This window comes from Salvia hispanica, chromosome 6 (genome assembly GCF_023119035.1).
Source record: "Salvia hispanica cultivar TCC Black 2014 chromosome 6, UniMelb_Shisp_WGS_1.0, whole genome shotgun sequence".
Taxonomy (NCBI): Eukaryota; Viridiplantae; Streptophyta; class Magnoliopsida; order Lamiales; family Lamiaceae; genus Salvia; species Salvia hispanica.
Window position 1 is genome coordinate 37,396,583 of NC_062970.1, and position 22,209 is coordinate 37,418,791.

The 22,209-nt window shown below is 36.4% G+C and overlaps 2 protein-coding genes across 2 annotated transcripts; both read left to right on the plus strand.

Annotated features, from left to right (window-relative positions):
- Window positions 1-1,628: 1,628 nt before the first annotated feature.
- LOC125193348 (ribonuclease 3-like protein 3) lies at window positions 1,629-4,053 on the plus strand. The gene is made up of 4 exons (XM_048091122.1): window positions 1,629-1,890; window positions 2,121-2,518; window positions 3,088-3,234; window positions 3,306-4,053. Exons 1-4 carry the CDS (start codon window positions 1,836-1,838, stop codon window positions 3,567-3,569), a joined length of 864 nt encoding a protein of 287 aa, XP_047947079.1. The 5' UTR covers window positions 1,629-1,835; the 3' UTR covers window positions 3,570-4,053.
- Window positions 4,054-4,630: 577 nt separating this feature from the next.
- Window positions 4,631-7,843, plus strand: LOC125192105. Its single transcript, XM_048089559.1, has 3 exons — window positions 4,631-4,935; window positions 5,534-6,832; window positions 7,437-7,843. Exons 1-3 carry the CDS (start codon window positions 4,753-4,755, stop codon window positions 7,662-7,664), a joined length of 1,710 nt encoding a protein of 569 aa, XP_047945516.1. The 5' UTR covers window positions 4,631-4,752; the 3' UTR covers window positions 7,665-7,843.
- The last annotated feature ends 14,366 nt before the right edge of the window (window positions 7,844-22,209 follow it).

The following is a 22,209-nucleotide window of genomic DNA, read 5'->3' on the forward strand; positions in this document are numbered from 1 at the left end:
TGAAAATTGTTGCAATAAGCTCGCTCAATTTGAATACAAACTCAAATCAATATTTGATAGGTAGCTAAAATATTAATTCTTTGTAACATCAAAATATATACAAATGCAAGGAAATGTATAGCATATAGTATGTGATATATCTATACGCAATCTGAGTATCTACATAGAAGAAAAAGAAAAAAAGAAATCATACACGAACAAACTTACCCTGAAAGCTTGAGCTCTACTAATCGATGGAGATGGACAAGTATTAGTTATACGATCGAGCATGAGAGAATATATAGAGCCATTTAAGTTGAGCTGTTTATATATCGGCCGACGTCATTTATTATGGAGGTGATTGGATCCTGTAGGAACTCTACGTTTCTCCGAACCAAATTTATTTGCCAATACTTGATCACGAGCTTCGTTTTTGTAGAAAACTTGCTCGGAAGCAGGAGATGCGTCGGCGACAGCACGGAGCGAGAGGGCGAGGGAGAGGAGGAGGGTGGCGGTGAATACTGCTCCTATTATTTTGAAGATGTGGTGAATTGTCATGATCGATGTAGTTGGGGATTTTGATTTATGAGGTTATCACTTATCAAGCTTGTATATAAAATACAATTTCCGTTGCTGAATTTTTTGTCCTTATTTTGTCAACAAAATGAAATTGTTACTGTTGTATAGTATAGTAGGATCACACAATTTATAACATCCACTGCACATTAAAGTAGGGACCACTCAAGTATACATACAACCAACTATTTGATTAAAACTCGTGACATGTAAACCGAAACACAAACATTTCATAGAGGGATGAGTAAATTATTAGGAATATGGATGTTTTTTTATTAATCTTAATTATTGTTTCTGAGATGAAATTCGTATGTATTTTTATTGGTTTAAAAAGTATTGTAAGTAATCACATGTCGATGTATCATGTACATGGACACGATGATTCTTCGTTCGAAAAATCTCACTACTCAAAAACTTGTGTTTCAAATTGTTTAGAGAAAATGGTAAAAATGCTTTTGACTATGTTTCCATTTTATTTGTTATAACAATTAGTGGATTTTGGACCAACCTAGAATATGTTCAAACTTTCAAGCTGAATAATTGAAGTTTGATGACCAAATAATATACCAAAAATTAGAATATGAGTGTATCGTTTTATTTGTTATATTAATGAGATAGTATAAAAGTATTATATGCAATTTTAATTTGGACACTATGATTGTGATAAAAGAAAATTGGTATTGATATATAAGTCGTACCTAATTTTTCGTTACAGAACAAAAGCATAAATACAATATTATCATTAAGTATTTAATTTTCTTAACTAAATGAATTGGTATATGTTTGCTTCTCTGAATTGAACTCGTCTAGCAAAATTGGGCTTTATCTTGGGCCTTTTTATAGTTTACTTTGCTTCAGCACATATAGTTTTTCAATAGTTTAAGTAACTAAATAAAATGATTGTACTCCTAGTATACATGCCGTAACTCGTATTTCATCTGTATTTGATAATTGTTAGGCAATGTTGGATTGTCACCACTAATATTGTCTAAAGTTGATGAAATTTTTGCTTATAATTTAATAATTTATATATGTAATTTTGTAAATACATACTGAAATTATTATGAGAAAATGAAACGATTAGCGCTTAACTGCCAAAACGGTGTCGTATACTGATACACTACACCTGAGCTGCCGCTTGTCGTCATCGGCGGCATTGCGGTGCTGAAGGCCACATATAGTTTCGAATTTTTGAATTCCAGTGGGATTGAGACTGCATTTGGCCGAAATCGGGATTGAGAATGGCGGAGTATCCGCAGGAATTGGTCGTTTAAGCTGAAATGTCTTCGTTGTGGGAAGCTCTATTTCTTCCTGCCAAGCGCCTCCGTATATACGGTATGTTCCCTGCTTTCTCTCTGTGTCTGTTTGGGGATTTCCCTCTCTCTCTTTAAATTCATTCGACATAACTGCTGCGTTATCATTTGCTGATTTGTGATGTACTCTAGTTTGTAAACCTAATTGAAATTTCTGAACTATTTTAATGGTAAATTTTGTAAAATTTCTGATGCAGATGCTATTAGTGTTTTAATGATCTAAATGTAGCATGTTTGCTTCTTCTCTGCCAGGAAATATTTTATGTAATTATCTGAAGAGCATCAATGGCAGGAAATTAGACCTATCACTGGTTCAAGTTGAGTCAGAAACTAAGTCACTACAGAATCTTAAAGAAGTTGAGAGAATAATAGGATATAGATTTAACAACCGTAGCTTACTATACGAAGCGTTTACCCATCCATCCTACCAGCAGGGTTGCATTTCATATGAACGGCTCGAGTATATTGGTGACTCGGTGCTTAATTTTTTGATAACTAAGGAACAGTTTTCCAAGTACCCGGATCTTGCACCGGGATCGTTGTCCCCACTTCGAGCTGCCAATGTTGATACGGAGAAGCTTGCACGGGTGGCTGTCAAGCATAACTTTCACAGATACATCCGTTTTGGCGCTAAAATCTACACCAAGAGGGTATGTTGATTTGCTTCAGATTGTAGTATACTAGTATTAGTGACTTGTCTAGTAGGAGTGTTTGTTACCTTGATCATATGCTTTAATTCTGTCTTGTGGATTGAATGAGCAATTTTTACGTTAGTGATTAGCCATTTTACTGAATCTATGTAAGTCTGACATGGTTCTACACAGGGAGGATCAAGTTGTTCATAGTTGGAGTTATACTGAGATACACTAGTTGGTGTGGACTAAGGAAAGATTTCGTAGTTGTTCTGATACCGTGTGAGGAGAACTGATGTACCATCTTTAAATGTACATAGTTAGAATCACTGAATCGTAGAGCAACGACAGGGAAAATTTCATTTCTAATCAACAATCTCAGCTTGTTACATTGCTAACATAGTTTAACTGTAGTAGTATATTTGTTGGGAATGATGGAGAAACTGTGAATATGGTGATTAGAAACAGGATTTCAAGATCGGATGTTTTCTGCTAACTTTTTCTTTTGGCTTCTTTCTTGCCAACCATGTTGCTCTAAAATTTGTTTTCTTAGTTTTTCAAACTCAATTATTTTAGATATTTTGCAGATTCAGACATTTATCAATGCTCTTCCTAAATATCCTTTGCATTCACATGGTTTGATTCATACCCCAAAAGTGCTTGCTGATGTTGTTGAATCAACTATTGGAGCTGTTTATGTTGACAGCAATTATTCAATTGATACGACATGGGAGGTAAGGTGATTTTTAACCAACTCATTTAGCTGCTCGTAAAACTGTGTAACGCCGGTTTTGGTTTCCTGCAGGTAGCCAGCGATCTAATACAACCCATAATAACCCCGAGAATGCTTGAAAAACACCCCGTGAAGAAGCTCTATGAGATCTGCCAACAACACAAGCTTGAAGTGAAACTAGTGGATCAATGGTCGAGAGATGGAACTTACAAAGTTTATGTCGACGGTAAACTTAGAGGGACAGGTACGTCCCACGCAAAGAAGGAAGTAGCACTGAGCAGAGCAGCAAATGCTGCTTATAACGAAGTTTTACTCAATCTGAGCCCAAAAACTTAAAAATGAAGGCTGCTAATGTTTTTCAACAATGCGTATCAGTTTTTGTATTAAGCTATGGATTCCATTCTTGGATTTCACGGCCCAAGGGGACAGCTTCCTCGAGTTGTTTCTGAGACACTTCACGATTAATTGGCGCACCAGACTTGCTCTCACCTGTCCCATGTCTTGCTTAGCCCTCGACAACAGGTTTTATGTGACCCTGTCCCAGAGGAGGTTTTATTGAATCCATCGTCACTTGTCGGAACAAAGAACATTTGCCATGGCCCATGGAGGGCTGTTTGTAGCTAGTTCAAGTCGATGAATAATGCTCAGTTTTCCAATAGCATTCGATGGGGTATATAACTCATCTATCTTGGAGTTATATGAACAAAAAAATGTGTTGTTATCATTATTTACTTTTTCTACCAAAAATAAATTAAAATGTTTAAGGCCTTGTAAAAGCAAACGTTGAAAACATAACGATTTTGCCCAATGCAATTCTAAACATTGACTTGTGGACCACCTATAACCGATGGCTATTTTGGTGTGGCTTCACGAAAAGTCTTTTAAATACTTACTTTTATCCCTAATGGAATTCACCTAATAATGTAAGGTAAGTTTTTCATTTTGTTAACTGCTAGTAGATGATTTGGTCATAAAGTGCCGCACAACCACACATCCAAAGGCCCAATATCTAACCAAACGTCAAAGGCTAACTCTCCATGGCATAAAAAGAAACCAAAATACCTTTAAATAACACTAGTATAGGTACGTGATCAGCATATACTAATTTTAAACGTAGAATGCAGAATTAAATAGAAATAGTTTATTAGGAATACATTCATTGTTAGTTTAATACAAAAATTTTAGATCTTAAATGACACTTTTAATTTTTTATATTTTGAGTTCATTTTAAAATTTGAATTTCCTATAATGAAGTAAAATGTTATAATGGGCTTTTGCGTTGTTTTAAAATGATTTAAAAGGAAGTAGGTGTTTTGGGCTCTTTACTGGTGGGCCTGAATGTCAGCCCAAACTGACTGCTTCTGCCACTGGTAGGTAGGTAGAAGATTTCAATCATCTCCCTCCCATGAAAATTTCAGTGGGATTCGGTGATCACATTTCATTCAATTCAAGAAATTGTAGTCGAGATTGATCAGAATTTTGTTTCATAAAAGAGGTTTTTTTCCCCCTAATTTGTGTGATGGACTTCGAATTGAGGAGGGCAAGAGAGAAGCTGGAGAAGGAGCAGAGAGAGAGGAAACAGAGAGCGAAGCTCAAGTTAGATAGAGAGAGGAAGGTCAAGCAGGAAACCGTTCGCCAACGGGAAGCCATAGAAGCGACTCAGCGGCAACGCCGCCTCGATGCCGCCGAAGCTGAATTCAAGGTCCGATTTGTTTTCCGCCATCGATCATTTTATAAATGCAGTTGATTGCATTTTTTATGCTTCAGTTGCTAGTGTTTGCTATTCTGTGATAAAAATTTCTAGGTTAATTGATTGCTAGAAACCTTAAAAAAAATTTTAATCCTATTTTAGAATTGTATTTTGTGGGTGTTTAGTTGGTCTGGTTGATAAAAATCTCTTGGTTGATTACTAAGTGATTGGGATTTCAGTGAAATGTGATCTATTGTGTTTATGTGGAGTCTCCCACTTCCCCAATTTTGCATTCTATAGCTAGAAAAGCAGAAAATTGAATATTCTTTAGTGATGACAAAGAAGATACGTATTATATGCTTTAGTGATTGTATATAATTCTTGTTAGAAATTAGGATTTAGGAATTATGTCAAGAAGCTTTATAATGCTTTCCAAATCAATAGCTACATGTTTTAATACACATTTCATACCACACTGTCCGAACTTTAGTGATTATTGACTCGTTGGAGTTGAGTTTTCAGGTAAAAACATTATGTTATTAGTGGAATTTATTGGCTTAAGGAATAATGGGGTGTTTTTTTGGTGATTGTAAACTTGTTTGTGTCTTAGGCTAATCAGCTAGCAGAGGACAGCTCGCTTGCTGGTCGAGGAGTTGTTTTTTCTCGTATTTTAGAAGCCGTGCCTTATCAGGGTATTGGTGATAAGATCAAACTGCCTCCTTCCTGTTTCACAGAGCTCTCCGATCAAGGAGCCTTTGACAAAGGGCCGCTGCATTTCTCTCTATCATTGCTTCACCCTGAGGGTGCTATGCACGTTGATAATGGTGATGAAGGAGCGTCCAGGATGACACATGCTGGTGTCCTCGAGTTCACTGTTGAGGAAGGTTTTGTAGCACTTCCCCAGCACTGTTGGAGCAATCTATTCCCCGAAGAGGCTCCGAGCTCTGCTGCAGTCGAAGTACGTTACATTTGGCTTCCCAAAGGAACGTATGCGAAACTTCAATCTGTGGAATTTGGCTTTTCCGACATTCCTAATCACAAGGCAGTACTGGAGACGAGTCTTCGCCATCACGCGACTCTTACTCAAGGGGATGTTCTACTTGTCAATCACGGTGTGTTGACATACCATTTGCGTGTTCTCGAGCTGAAGCCTTCGTCGAGCATATCTGTTCTGGAAACGGATATTGAGGTCTACATCATAGGTCCGGAGACCGTGGATAACTCAAACCAGTATATGCTGAGGCCTCTCTCATTTGGAAAACCAGAGTGTGGAGTGGTTGAGGAAGGGAAGTACATGTATTATAAATTCTCCTTGGACGACGAGACTTGGAAAAGAATTTCTTCCAAGGATGCGAATATTTTGGTTAATCTTGAAACGCAGACACAAGACGGAGATACCGACTTGTATGTTTCTAGGCATCCCTTATTGTTCCCGACTCAGCACCAACATGTGTGGTCATCTCATGATTTGGGTTCAAAGGTGTTACTAATCGGGGCCGAGGATCAGAACTTGGGAACAGGTACCTATACCGTTGCTGTGTATGGCTACAAAGGGACGTCAAAGTACGAGGTCTCGGTGAATGTTGAAGATGTTGCTGGGCAGTTGGTGGGGCAGCACGCTGCATCTTCAACCTCGTCTGCTGAGGTAGACACTGCAGAGTGCAGAAACTGTAAACGGCATATCCCCTCAAGAACGATTGCTCTTCATGAAGCCTATTGTAGCAGGCATAATACCGTTTGCCAGCATCCCAGTTGTGGGGTTGTTTTGAGGATCAAGGAGAGTGAGAGGCACGTTCACTGTGAAAAATGTAGTAAAGCGTTTCAAAGGGAAGAGATTGAGAAACACATGAAAGTTTTCCACGAGCCACTTCATTGCCCTTGTGGGATTGTTCTCGAGAAGGAGCAAATGGTAAGAACTAAGCTCTTTCTTTCTTGTGCTCTTTGGCTTATTGTTTCAGTTTCTTCTGTCTCAGTGATGTGGCTTATTTTCCTGTTTTCATGAGCTAAATTGTTCTACTGTGACTGTCTATGTTTATGTAAAATGCTTTATGGCTTAGTTATCTTTTTGTTGAAGCTCTATAGTGTTTTAGAGTTACAACTCACACACACACACACTGACTTGAAGTCCCGATCTGTTGGTTGGAAGGAAAGTGTTTTACCATTAATGGAACTGTGCTTTGTCGTTTGTTGAAGCTGTATATTTAAGGCCTTCGTTTGGCTCACCAACTTGCACCTGATTTTAGTTTTACATGACTTGTAAAATGTTTCAATAATGGCATGGCCATACTATTTATCGACGACTGCCATGATTCACGATTTTTTCCCTTCCAAGAAATCCGAAGGAAACGATCAGTTGGATCTTGAAAAAAATCATGGCACCACAATGTTCTAGTCATCTTTAAAATGTTTAAAAGGTGGAAGATACAGTTGTCCAACCCTGTTTTGGATACAATCTATATACGTAGCAGATATTTCCTATTCCCACTCGACTAATGTCAGTGTGCACTCTACAGGTGCAGCACCAGTCCTCGAATTGCCCATTGCGCCTCATTACATGCCGGTTTTGTGGAGACATGGTTCAAGCTGGGAGGTCAGCTGCTGATGCCCGAGACCGTATTAGAGGATTATCAGAACATGAGAGTGTTTGTGGATCAAGAACTGCACCGTGCGATTCATGTGGACGATCCGTCATGCTCAAGGACATGGATATCCACCAAATCGCAGTCCATCCAAAGAACTAGTAGGCGTGTCCCCTTTCGGTCCTCAGATAATTGGTATATATTCAACCTCTTTAGTTAGGATGATTGGGATATATAGTACTAAGTATTTGACATCATCATTGATGACTTATTTGTTGTTTTGTAAATTTGTCCAATGAATATCTTATGATTTAATGATAAAATCGGTTTACACAAAATCATAATTTGTATAATTCATTTGGGCTATTTTGTTTATTATAACATATATTGATCTGTTGTTATTTAAATTATAAAATGTCCTAACTCAATAATGTTGAATTAGTTTTGAGAATGTCACCTTCAAATATGGAAAGCAAATAATCGTTCGTTTGATTCTAAAGAAATCCAATGCATTTTGATAGAATAAAATCGTCTAATACATTTCTCGAGATGATCATATGATAAAAAAAAATTTGTTAAATCATATCATCAAACAAATACATATAAAAGTGAGGTTCATATTCCAGCAACTCATTTTCTCATTTTTCTTCACAAAGTCAAACAATTTCTTAATACCCGTGCCGAGTCAAAATGAGACTATAAATGGCAGACGAAGGGGGTAGAATTTTTTTTCATTCACTTTCAAAATTTTAAAATAGTCTATTTTAATCCCCTTTCTTTTATTCTAAAATAGATTTATAGAATTTTTTTCATCCACTTTAAAAGTAATCCATTTTTTTTCTCAATTTTGCAATAAAATCGTCTCTATAAAGTCTCTATTATTAGGAAATAGAGGAGGGATGTTAGCTGAGAGGAAAAATTTATATTCCCTCTGTCCCAAGGTACTAACTCTATTTGCAATTGTTGCAGGTTATTGCAAACTATTTGTTCTATTTCCTTTTTTTTGGAAACTATCCTCCAGAAAATTTCTTCCAAAGTTACGGAATGTAATGTCTGTTTGATAAAATGATAACGCCACTAATTTTTGTTATTTTGTTATTCTACCATATTACTAGAAAAGATTGATTGTTGAAGTGGATTATATTTAAACTAAAGACAGAATTATGTTTTTGGACTGGAATATTCTACAGTAATAAAAAAGCGAGACCCATGAATATATAGGAAAGATATGGTGGGCTGTGAGTTTTATTTCTTAAATAAGTAATAAAGTAACAAGTGATGTGATAAAAACATATTTAAAAAAACTCAATCAAAAAGGTCGACAACCTTGACAGCATTTTTGACGTCCGTCGGCAGTTGGTTCCCGCCACGGCAGTGCTCGATGGCGGAGCAACCGCGGGTGTATTTGTTGGCAGGGTCATGCTTCGGGTGACGACTATAATAATTGTTTCGTTCAAGAGCGCCGTAGTCGATAACTTTATGATTTCCCGATCCATATGCCAGCGAAGACGGAAGAATAGCCCCGACGAACAACAGCGCCACCATGATTAAAACAAGCGTCTTACCCATGGTTGCACCTCCTTTTATTTAATTATTTATAAAGGCTCATTTTTGCTACTTTCTGAAATCGCTATTATATATTTTTGGCTACCTATTTATTGCAATATCTATTTTTACGTAGAGATGCATGTAAAAGTTACTTAAAATAGTAGCCATATTCCATCGTAGATATGCATTGATTAAAAATGGGAAAAATGGTGGTGATGCTGCTGCTTGTGGTTAGGCTGCAACCATGAGAAATCTACAATTACTAATTATAAATTTTCGATTGATAGGAAATATTATCAACGATGCTAGTCTGACCTCAAATGATTGACAATGAAAAATCTGTACCAGCTGAGTTTTTTTACTTAATGGATTGAAAGATGAAGTAGGTCTCTTTTTTTAGTAATGCTAATAATGAGTATGTAGCATTAGGTGAAAATACAGCAGAATTAGTCTCCATGCCCCAAAATTTTTTTACTGTCTCGGTGCACTATAAATTTACTGCTAAATGGTGAAATATACTCATCGTGAGTTGTGACCTTAAGGTTAGAGGTTAAAACTAGCACTGATATATAGAGAATCAAATCCAACCTACGTGGTTGCTGCTGAAAAGGAGAGAGAAAAAAGTACTAATTGAATTAATTATGAATGAAGAAAAATAAATATAATTGAATACTTATATTAATGATAATTTAATGGAAGCGTGATTTTGTCTGGAGTCCAGGGGTGGGTCGATACGATATATCGTATCGGAAACGTCGTATCGTGTATCGTATTGAAAATATCGATATGAAAGAATTTCATATCGTTATCGTATCGAAAGTTTCGATATATCGTACCGAAATTCGATATATCGTTAAATATCGATATATATCGAAAATAAAATATCGATATATATCGAAAATATCGATATATCGAAAATTTTCGATATATATCATATTTTCGATATAAAACGATGTATCGCGATATAAGGAAATTCATATCGTTGGCGTATCGAAAACTTACGATACGATATCGTATCGTATCGAAAATTACGATATATCGAAAATTCGACAATTTTTCGATATTTTTCAATACGATACGAGCGATATATCATTTTTTCGGTATTTTTCCCCAGCCCTAGTCTGGACAGACTAAGAAAAGTAAGACATGTCACAGGGCAAAGGTTGTGAAACAGTGCAAGTATATTATTTGCGAAAATAGATCCCACCTTAGTTTAAAATGTTGTTAATAATTCGTATTTAATTAATTACTTTACCCTTAGTAAAAAGGGTGATGACATCGCCAAACGCTTTTAAGTGTGGTAATATAGTACTTATGAAAATGGGAACTTATAAAAATGACTTACACAAGAATGACACATTTACATTACACGTGCTAAAAACTCTTTTTCAATGTTACCTCGTGCATGCCCAAAAGCCAGACCATTTCCAAACTATTATCATTAATTAACTCACCAAATGATTCTAATATCATGCATCTACATTATCGCAAAAATTGGGTATATATATTTCCCACTGAATCCTAAACAACAAAAAATCTACCTTGCATAAATCATCATTATTGAAATTGAATGAAAAACTATGATCATAATTGATTGAAAATTTCACGAAATATAATTATATAAATATATGATCACTTGCAAAGAGAATCTATACTACACACTATCTTAATAAACATCAACCATGATGGCTAATTAAAATGATGAAATATACTACAAATCTAAGAAAATGTACTATAACTATACTACATATTTAGAAAAACTCAATCAAAAAGGTTGACAACCGTGTCCTTAATATTGGCAGCTCCCTGCTCCGCCGCCTCCACGGCATCCTCCTCCTCATCCGTCATCAGGCGCCGCCCCCCACGGCACTGCTCGGCAGCGGTGCAACCGCGCTCGTATGTGTTGGCAGGGTTATGCCCCGGGTGTCCATAATAATTATCTCCTTGAAGGGCGCCGTAGTCGATAGTTTTATGACCCGATCCCTGTGCCAGCGACGACGGAAGAATCGTCCCGACCAACAGCAGCGTGGCCATGATTAAAACAAGCGTCTTCGCCATGGTTGTTGCTTTGATTTTTTTAATTTTTTTTTCTATTTTCTCAAATTGCTTGTATATTCTTTTTGGTTGCATATTTAAAGCTGAATTTCTAATAATTATATAGAGATGCATGAAAAGTTACTGAAAATAGTAGCTAGGCTTAGTGGACAGCCAAAATTTTAGGTTATAGGAAATCATGGAGTTCTTTTAATCCAACAAAAAAAACGAAAACAAAATAATTTTGTACTACACTCCATCGTAGATATCATTACAACTAATAATACATTTTCGATTAATATAAATAAATATTGAAGGGGTTGCCAAAAATGGTGGTCTGACCCCTAATTATTGACAATGAGAATTCTGCAACTGCTTATTAGTTTATAAATTATTAGACAGACTGAGAGATGAAGTAGGTCTTTATAATAACTAGTGTTAGCCCACGCGTCATGCGCGACACATAATATTTTTATTCTATTAATTAGATATTGTGAATAAATTAAATAAATTAGCCTTATTTTCCTCCTTAATCTATAAATTAATGATTCGTGCATATGCGCAAAAACAAATGTGATAGTTTATGATCTTCGTCTTCTTTGTTTCCTCAGTTCGTTGCTTCAGGTGTTTTCTCTGCATGAAAACTATTGAGTGACGAAGTTGAGTGACAAATGTGTAATATTGTATCTTCAAAATATTATAGATAGTTATAAGCTTATGTGATTTCTATATTTGTAAAAAGAAGAACTATTATAGCCTGGGCAGAAAAATTAAAACAAAACTAATAAAAATAAAACAAACTAACGTTAAGAAAAAACTTAAATATGAACTAACATCGTTTAAACAAATTAATCACATATAAATGTACTACTATAGGTAAAGAGTAATAACCATACCGAGAAAAATTCTTCTTTTTTGCAAAGAATCTGTTATGCAATGGGACAAGACAATGAAAGAATGAATTATAAACTAGCAAATGATACACAAGGAGACGATATTCAACTCTGATCTGGTGATTGTTAGAATCAATCAGACCCTCCAAGGGGCGATATCTGCTTCGAAAATCGGGAAACAACAGTGGACTGGTTGTTCTCCTCTGGAAAATTTCAACTTCCTGAGCACACCTAAGGAAAGAATTCCCAGCCCTAGGATCGTTAGATGGGAGCCGCCACAGACAAAGTGGATCAAGCTCAATTCGGATGGCAGCTTCGCATCTCAAACAAGCAGGTCGGGAGGTGGAGGAATCTTTAGAAATGAGCATGGAAATATTGTGGGAGGATACGCCATTGGGTTCACCGCTGGGTCAGCTCTGGAAGCCGAACTCAAGGCCTTACACAAAGGACTGGAACTAGCAGAGGATATGGGAGCTCCTCTCTGGATTGAATCGGATGCAATGGACCAGCAGGAAGCCGCCACTTGATTACAACGATACGTAACTACGTGAGAAAACGTAGTACCAAGTGATCACATATTCATCGAGAAGGAAACAAGATTGCAGATTGGCTGGCAAGGCATGGAAGCAAACAGGAGGCTCCCCTGTTTTTCGACCACAACTCTGCTCCCCCAAACATCAAGGCACTTTCGGATTTGGAGAAGATAGGAATGGCTAATATCAGACGCGTTCAGGAGCTGGGAATTACATGAGTCACGTGGAAGAGAGTACAGGGATGTCGGCTCACCTTGAGAACCGCCCCTCCTTTACTCTTTTCAGGACCACTTTGGTTGTAAACCTATTTGCTTGTAATGTAATGTCTTACTAGAGGCACTTTTGGCCTCTAAACATATAACGGTCTTTGTTGATGAAATGTACAGGCGTGGGTCCGCCTAACCCTCCCTTCCGTAGTGCTTTAAAAAAAAGGCTAGCAAATGATACATATTTATAGACAAAAAGTTGAAAGTATTATATAAATTCCTTGGAACCGTGCCTTAAATCCTTGTTTCATGCATGGAAAAATAAACAATGAATAATTTTAGTTTTAGATAAATAACTAAAAGTTAGTAATAAGCTAAGCATCGACACGCATACCAACCGATCATGAACACACATTCCAAGAAGATTACATAGGTTTGTCCACGTTTACTGAACATAAACATTCATGCACCGCAATCGAATCACTAACGAAGTATTGTTAGACTATAGGTCGTTAAGGAATGTGAACTCCATGATTTGAACAAATTTTTACTTTTGGCGAAAATTTGTGATGGAGTGAGGGGAGATGATGAAGAAGTGAAATAGAATCTTGCAAATGATACATATTTATAGATATTGTAAAGTATTGAAAATAAATTATTAACGTGGCGATTACAAAATAATAAGAAACAAATATATTTTGTCCAATCACAAATTTGAATATTGTGAGTAAACAAAGTAACTCCTAAATTTTAGTGAGACTAATAATCTCCAAAGTAATTGCCAAAGTAACTCATAATGTAACGTAAATATACATAAATATAATATTGCATGTAATGACCATTGGAAGGAATTAGTTATTCCATAAATATTTGAATTGATCCCATAACTTATAAATATTCCATAATAAGGACAAAATTTATAAATATTTTAAAAGAAGGCCAAAACTCATAAATATAATATTGCATGTAACGACCATTGGAAGGAATTAGTTATTCCATAAATATTTGAAATAATAATAATAATATTAATAATAGTAATAATAATAATAACAACAATAATAATAGTAATAATAATAGTAATAATAATAATAGTAGTAATAATAATAGTAGTAGTAACAAAATAGTAATAATAGTAATAATAATATTAATAATAATAATAATGATGATGATGATGATGATTATGATGTGTATGGAGTTGATGATGTGTATGGAGTTTATTATTATGTGAAAATGCAGAAGTATTACTCTTGATGCACAATATTTCTTTACAGCTAAAAGGTGAAATATATACACCATTACAAAAAAGAATGGCTAAAAGCATTTTGTAATGCTATTAAAGATGCTAATTTATATGTCTAATTATGTCACTAATATTTCATAAAGTGTTCTTATTGTTGATATTCTAACTAAAATTAGGGGAAACGAGTTTCAAAAGTTTCAAATTTACATTGTAGTACTATATTAATTATGAGTTCATACGAATAACTCACAACGCATCATTGTCAAAGTTTCAAACGAGTAATTCAAATGTGACTAAAGATTGGGACGGATCTTAGAATTGAAATGAATGATCTATATTAACAAATTATATTCTCAATAAAATATTTATTTTTCAGTTTTTTTATATATATAATAAATTTATTAATTACTCAAATACTAGTACCCCTCCATCCAAATGTCACACTTTCCTTTTTAGTTTGTTCGGTAAAAGATATCACATTTCTTTTTCGGAAAAAACTCTCTCACATTAATATATACTACTACTATTTTCTGTCCACCTAATATACAAAACAATTTTTCTTAAAATTTCGTGTCATTATCCAAGTATCTCATCTATTATGGGAGTAGTATTTATGACTTAAGATCGGGATAAATCTTGAATTGAATTCTACTCTTTTCTTCTATGAGAAAAAAAGGGATAATCTACTAAAATTAGTCAGTAACTCAAATTTGAGTGAATCGAAATGAATGGTCTAGCTAAATTAATGAATCGTAGCCCACAGGTCATAAAAAAAATTGATTTAATTTGAGGGATACTCCGTTAACATACAAGGGGAGAATGGCCTACTCAATACTCCAATCTTGTATATTCTGTGGAATGGAGAAGAGCAGCAACACTTGGCCAACAATTCGTCATTGCCGAGGATGGAAGAAATAACGATATTGGCATCTATAACTACGTGGATGCCAAAATATCATAATGTGAATATTCTAGACTGAAGACTCATGAATTTGCCCCAAACTTATTCTTGTAAATAAACTCAACAAATAAACAAGATAAACCAAGAAATGGAACAAGAAAAATTGATAAAAGGATAGATGATGGATTAGTGTTATGATTTAGGTGAAGAACAAGAAAGAAATCCCAAAGGCACTTTCACATACAAACACCTAATGGCTCCACAAACTAGCAACACAAGAATCAACCTTAGCCCGACAAAAGATCGAATGCAACCCGAAGGAATTTGATAAGTCTTCAAAAGATGAAGAAGGTGAGCTCTCAAATATGGAGAAATAGTCTCTTACAAATATTCAAAAGCTTTAAAAAAATGACATTTTCGGACAAAATGCCCGGCCGGGCATTTTGGGCCTTGCCCGGGCGTTTTGGGACCTTGCCCGGGCGTTTCCTCTGACGCCGGGCGTTTTTCTTGCCCGCCCGGGCGATTTTCGCCCGGCCACGGTTAGTTCCTCGGCAGCTCTGCGCGACTTTCGTCAAACGACCATATCTCTCTCATCCGAACTCCGTTTGGGGTGTGTGAGGTACCCACGCGAAGGTATTTCGACGATGAAGACGATGGTGGTCTTGGATCAGCATTTGGACACCGTCTTAGTAGGAAGATTGGCGTTTGAACAGACCCCCAGTTCCGATTTGGTGCGGGGCCGAGCCGAATTTGGTGTATTGCTCTCGAGACACTCGGGTCTTCCTTCTGGGCCTCCTCTTTGAGTCTTAAGCTTGTTATGAACAGACCTAAGGACTCTAGCATCTTCCTACTCATCTTCCTCGTCCTCTTTTGGTGTACGTCCTTGAGCGGGCTCGATGCATGATGCGTGTCGGTTGGGTTCGCATCATATCATCCATCGATTATCCGTCTCAGATTTCCACCACTGCCTCCAGGATTGCTCTATATATATTGTTTATGTGTATTGCAATTGAAATGATAAGAAAATTCCATTTCCTTTATTAATGCATAACCGATCCCTTTGTGCAATAATGTTACACGAGATAATCAATTACAAACAACGAATAAGCATATTTTTTTATCAAATAAAAGAAAACAAACAACATGAATACTCACTCCTATGCCTACACTAATTCACAAAGTCTGAAAATGAATCACCCGCCGAAAAGGCTCATAATCTTTGTTTTGAGAGTCTCAGCTCCCTTCTCCACCGCCTGCATAGCGGTTGCCGGCGCCTCCGCATCACTCAAAAGCTTCCTGTTGCCGCCTCCGCCGCACCCTTCCGCGGAGTTGCACACCTTGAACCCTTTTCCTGGTGACGCCTCCGCTGCCGGTTCAGCTTCTTGCAATGGGAGAGCGGTAGAGTCGACCTCGGAGGCCGCCCACGACGACGAAACAAGAGCGCTCATCACAAACAGAGCTGCCAACATAATCGCTGTTGTCTTCGCCATGCTGCAAACTTTTTTTTTTTTTTTTTTCTTTTTTGGAAAATCTATCGAGGTGGAAGTGTGGAATGATTTTTATTTTTCTGTTCAAATGTGGGGATGTTTTCTTGGTTTTATAGCCTCTATAATCTCATAACTGCATATTGGAAAAAATTATGTTTGATGGTTGACAAAATTGTAAGTTGTTACTCTTTTGAGGAGGATCGTACATTGTAATTAGGGTTCTTCCGAAATCACAGGGGGAAATGCTTAACACTGATATTTAGGTAATAAATCTGAGATGTTTGATTTTTTTTCAAAATCTTAAATTGGTAAATTTTGAGTAGGGCTGGCAAAATATACCGAAATACCGAAATATCGCACTTACCGTACCGAAAAAATGCCGAAAATATCGCATTTTCGGTATACCGCACTTTTCGGTACGGTATGATAGCTTACCGATAGATTAAGGTACGGCAAATGTATGAATTTTGCATATACCGCGGTATACCGCATCATACCGCAATTACGGTATATACCGTAATTTTGCGGTATATACCGTTAATAATTATATATATATTTAACATATTTAATATTTATAAAATTATACTAATATTTTATGGGTTTAGCAATTAGGCATAAAATTTAATCAATATATATTTTCAAAACTTTTGAATTCTCCTCTCCACCACCGCCGTTCTAAATTCTAAACTTTCAAAACTTTTCAAAAGTCAAAATTAAAGAGTAAAGTTAACCCTAATTCTAAATTCCAAATCTCCACAGTCCACTCCGCCACAGGCCCGCAACAGCTCTTCACGTCTCCACCACCACTCCACCGCCACTCCACCACCGCCGTCTGCCGTAGGTGATTCACTCCACCACCGGTGGACACACAGTTGATTCTCTCCACCACCGCCGTTCGCCAACACTCCACCACCACTCTACCACCGCTGTCCACCGTTGCATATTCACAGAATCTCTCTCTTTCTCGTATAATATTGGAAAGTATTATACATAATTGGTAGTGAATTTAATTTTTATCTCTTTTGGCAATTTTTTCTAATTCATAGGGTTGTTTGTTTGGATTAGGAATGAATTAATGAATAATGAGTGTGAAGTGGGTATGTGTTGTTGGCTGTTGCTGCTATAAACTTGTACAAAAGTTCTCCTTTTGAACTTGATTTAATGATTCTTCAGTTTTGTAGACAAGGTTTATTGAATGGAAGAGCAAAAAACTTTCTTTTTGGTAGTTGATTTAATAATTATGCAATTTTGTGTATCAACACTTTGAGAAGAGTAGTATGCTATGCTTCATGTTTTCTATCAATGGTTTGGTATTAATCTTTCTGATATGAGCTTTCCATGTTTGTTGTTTGATCTCGAACAGGTGTTGATGATGAATTGATGATTGATGCATAATGGAATGGCATCTTCTTTGAAGCTCTAGCATCACTTTCTCTACCTAAACCATGTTATTTAACCTTTTGGAAGTTGTATGAATATTGATGAACTATGTTTTGAATGTCATGAACTATGTTTTGATTTTTGAATGACATGAATTATGTTTGATTTTGATGGAATTTTATATTTTGGACCTTTTCTAGATAGATGAAATGTTACTTTCAATATTTTATATATCAAACAGGTATGTATGCGGTATACCGCGGTATACTGCAATACGGTACGGTATATCGAAATGTCGGTAAGGTAAAGGTTTTCAAAGATTGACATACCGAATTTTCGGCGAAAAATTCGGTAAGGTATAGGTATGACATTTTCTCATACCGCAATTTGCGGTACGGTATGCGGTATGGCATTCTCGGTGCGGTATACCGTACCGTGCCAGCCTGAAAGGTTCTCTGGTCTACGCGTGTTCAAATAGGAAATAGCAGGTTCCCTAGATCCAGCAAGTCCACCAGATCACTCGGTCTAGGAACTCGTGGGTCGCGAGGAATCCCGGTCGTCGGACACACAGAGCACTTTTTCTTTCAAAAACCCTCAACCACTTTACTAAACCTAGTATAGGAAAGTAGGGATCGATCCCACAGAGAAGGATGCATAATACTCATGTTCAAGGATTTGGGAGTGTTTTTGGTGTTGGCTGCTACCACGCATTTTCTTGGGTTGAGGAAAATCAAAATTAACTTGACTTGGGAACTTTTAAAAATTCTTAAACTAACAGCTAGACCTAGGAAATAAACCTACTGTGGGGACCATGTCTGAAAAAGCAAGGTATGATTGAAAAGTTGGCAGAATAACTAACTCTCGTACCGACTGACAGTGACATCGTCTTCTACAACCAAAATTGCGTAAAACTTCTTAAGAAAAGCAACATGAGCAAAATAAAAACAGAGCTACTGACTTGAAATCAAATTTATGCATAATAAACGAAGAACTTAACAGATCTGCATACCCTAGACGAAGTAAAATAGAAACCAAGAAGAAAAAAAAAAAGATCTATCGAACTACTATCTTTCCACACGTCGAATCCAACCTCAGACGCTAAATCCACTCCGGATCCAAGCGTCCGACATGAACTCCAAACAGCAGAAACTCTCCATCACGTCAGATTTTAAAAAAAAAAAAGAACTCCGAATACTCAAACAACCACAGATCTGTCACCAAATTCCACATCAAACACCTCAACATCAAAATAAACAGAGATCGACATAACAATTGAAGAAATAAGCTAACAGCAGAGAGATCTATGCAAAATGACTTGAAATTTAACCGCTAAACGCAGATCCACGAACGGTAAAACAATTAAGCATCATCAACATCAAGGTCGACTCCCAAAAGTGAAGTTCGACGGTGAAACAAGCAAAACAACTGAAATTAAAGGTAATTGTATCTTCGCCCTCACTCGGACGGTGTTGCCAAACACGAGATTTTCTAGAAAGTACCCTTCCGATCACGACCACCCCAGATCCATTCCCAAGTGTGTGTAAAGTGTGTGAGCTAAGAAGAGTGAAAAAAAAACTCTCTTTTTGCGTTGCATGCTCTTCTATATATATAGGCGTTTGAGTGGGCCCAGCGAGGTGTAGATAAGACTTTGTTGCCCTCAGCTGTAGACTCCTCTGTCACGCCAATTTTCCTTGTAAATCCTGCTCATTTCGTTCCTTTCCTTCGCTAGACCATCTCCTTCAGTACTTCCTTGATCTAGCGATTTTCTTCACACACCTGGCTTAGGAAACGTGTTAGACCCAACAAATTATAACATTTTTCGCACATTACCGATGCATGAAATTAGCCTTATCACAGCCCTAATTTTGAGTCAATAAGTTGGCTATGTCGTTCAGGGTTATTGTGTCCCACCGTGTTTTCACCTAGTATAATTTGTCACCATTTAATCTGGAACAATAATGGCATGTGAGTAGAAATGAGTTAGTGGAATGTGAGGTCTACTACCAAAAAGGATAAAAGTGAAAGATGACAAATTTTTAGAGATAAACTAAAATAAAAATAAGTAACAAATTTTCATATTGGAGGGAGTAAAAAAAATGAATTTTGTTAAAGCGCTTATAGCCTTCCTCTGGATTAATTAACTTTATCATATCGATTATTTTGCATATTTACTTTTCAATTTAAAAATTAATAGGAGTAGTAATTCCGATGATAAAGTTAATTAATTCAGAGTATCCTTTCCTGTTTGATCCCTTTGAATTCCATATTCAAGTTGAGTTAGGTTTAACAAAATTCAGTTTTTTGTTATAATAATTATATTTTAATTTTGTATTGAATAGTGAAATTATCACGACTAATATACCTATCTAAAAATCTAAATATGCAACAAAACGATACCAGCAATGGCATATCGAGAAATTTTAGTTTAGATATGACATAAATAATTATAGCCTCTTGGAGCTTCAAAATTCGACTGATCTTTTATCTCCTCCTTAATTTGCTTTCTTAATCACAGTCTATGTCTTTACTTTTTTCGTTAATATATTTCATTGTATGAATCTAGTAGTATTATTATTTGGATGGTTTTCTACTATATAAAATGAAAGTTCTTAAATTTATTATAAATAATGTCCTTAAACTTTTTTAGGCGTGTGTTATTTTTATTGTCATTTGACTTATTTAAGAAAAGTTTCCATTGTTTTATAAAATGGAAAAGATATGCGCATTGGCCATTAGAATAGAAAAACTAAACATATTAAATATATGCAGAGAAGAGAATTACAATGATTCAAGTACAAGATAAACGAAAAATGATACTAGTATATAAAAAAACATAGGAATTTGGAGTGTACAAAAAAATAATTACCTTTACAGGAGAAATTTTTGAATTAATGTACGTATTGGAAATAAAAAATATTAAAGAATTAAATGCATATTAAAAAAAAAGCAGAATATTGGAAAATGACAGTATTGTCGACTGTCGAGCTTCGCACCCATACTGCCAAACATGATGGAAGAGTGCATTCTTGGCCAATAACGTTTCATTGCTTTAGATGATGAATCTTGTGTTATGCTAACTTATAACACTGTATCAAGGTATAACCGCACCTCTTGTTCTAAGTTGTCATTCGATGGTTAGTATTTCCTTTTTTTTTTATACTTAAATCAAATGTATTTCTCAAAGGAAAACGTACAAGAAATTATCTTGGGCATATCCAAGAAATAGCAAACCGAACAGGCTCGGTTGCTAGAATAAAACAATCTAAAGGGCACAAAATCCCGAGATCCAAACAACATAAAAATCAACTCATGATGCCTTCAGTATGGAAGATGGGCCTCGTTAAACCCTTTTGAGACCAAAAACTCTTAACGGGAAAAAAGATCCCGAAAGGAAAAAGAGTACCCGAGAAGGTGGCACATTTCCGGTGGAAGTTAAAACCATGCCTTTGTGTGCGAAACGAGAGAAGGCGAGAGAGATATTCCATATATAAGATAAAGAGAGAGGGGGACATAGGGTTACCTTGTCTTATCCCCCTTTTACCTTTGAAGAAATCGTGAGGGCTTCCATTGATCATTATAGAGTAGGACGGGGATGTCACACACTCCATAACCCTTTCCATAAAGATGGGGTGGAAGTTGAGACCAAGGAGAACATATTCAAGGAAGTCCCAACAGATCGTGTCATAGGCCTTTCGCAATTCAATTTTGACTGTGCACCTTGGAACACCTCTAGCTCGGTCATATCTCCTCATGAGCTCCGTGGCGAGATGGATATTGTACATAATGTTGCGGCCCGGAACAAAAGCCGATTGAGCCTGGTTCACTAACTTAGGCAAGAGATTTTTCATCCGTCTAGACAGTATCTTAGTAATCACCTTGTAAAACACATTACAACAGACTATAGGGTGAAAGTCACTTACCTGGGGATTACTTGCTGATAAGGCTAATTTTATGCATTGGTTATGTGGTAAAATTCTGTGATTTCCTGGGTCTAACAAGATTTTATAAGCCAGGTGTGTAGAGAAATCGCCAGCCCCAGGAAGAAGACGAAGATTGTCTGGAAGAAGAAGCTGTTACTAGACTGAGGAACATCAAATTGGAGGGCAAAATAGGGAACACAAGAACAGTCTAGAAGCTCTATCCACTATAAATAAGAGCATGCGATCAACATGAAGATATCTCGTTCCATCACTTTTTCGGCTCTTAGCTTAGTTTTTCCACTTCTCTACACACACTATCACGGGGAATTGTCGCGGGGGTTCACGTTTCTAGTTTGGTTGTGGCGTAACACCGTCTCTACGGAGGCGAAGAAACAATTGTTATTTGCTTTCCAGTTTACACTTCGTACTTCCCGAGTCTTCGCTGTTCGAAGCTCGGTTCTGTTTTGTTATTCTCGTTGAATACTTCGTATTTTGCTACGGATGTTGCTACTTTTTTTTCGTTTACCTTATTGCAGTGTTGTTGGTTTGATTTGTTGGATGTTGT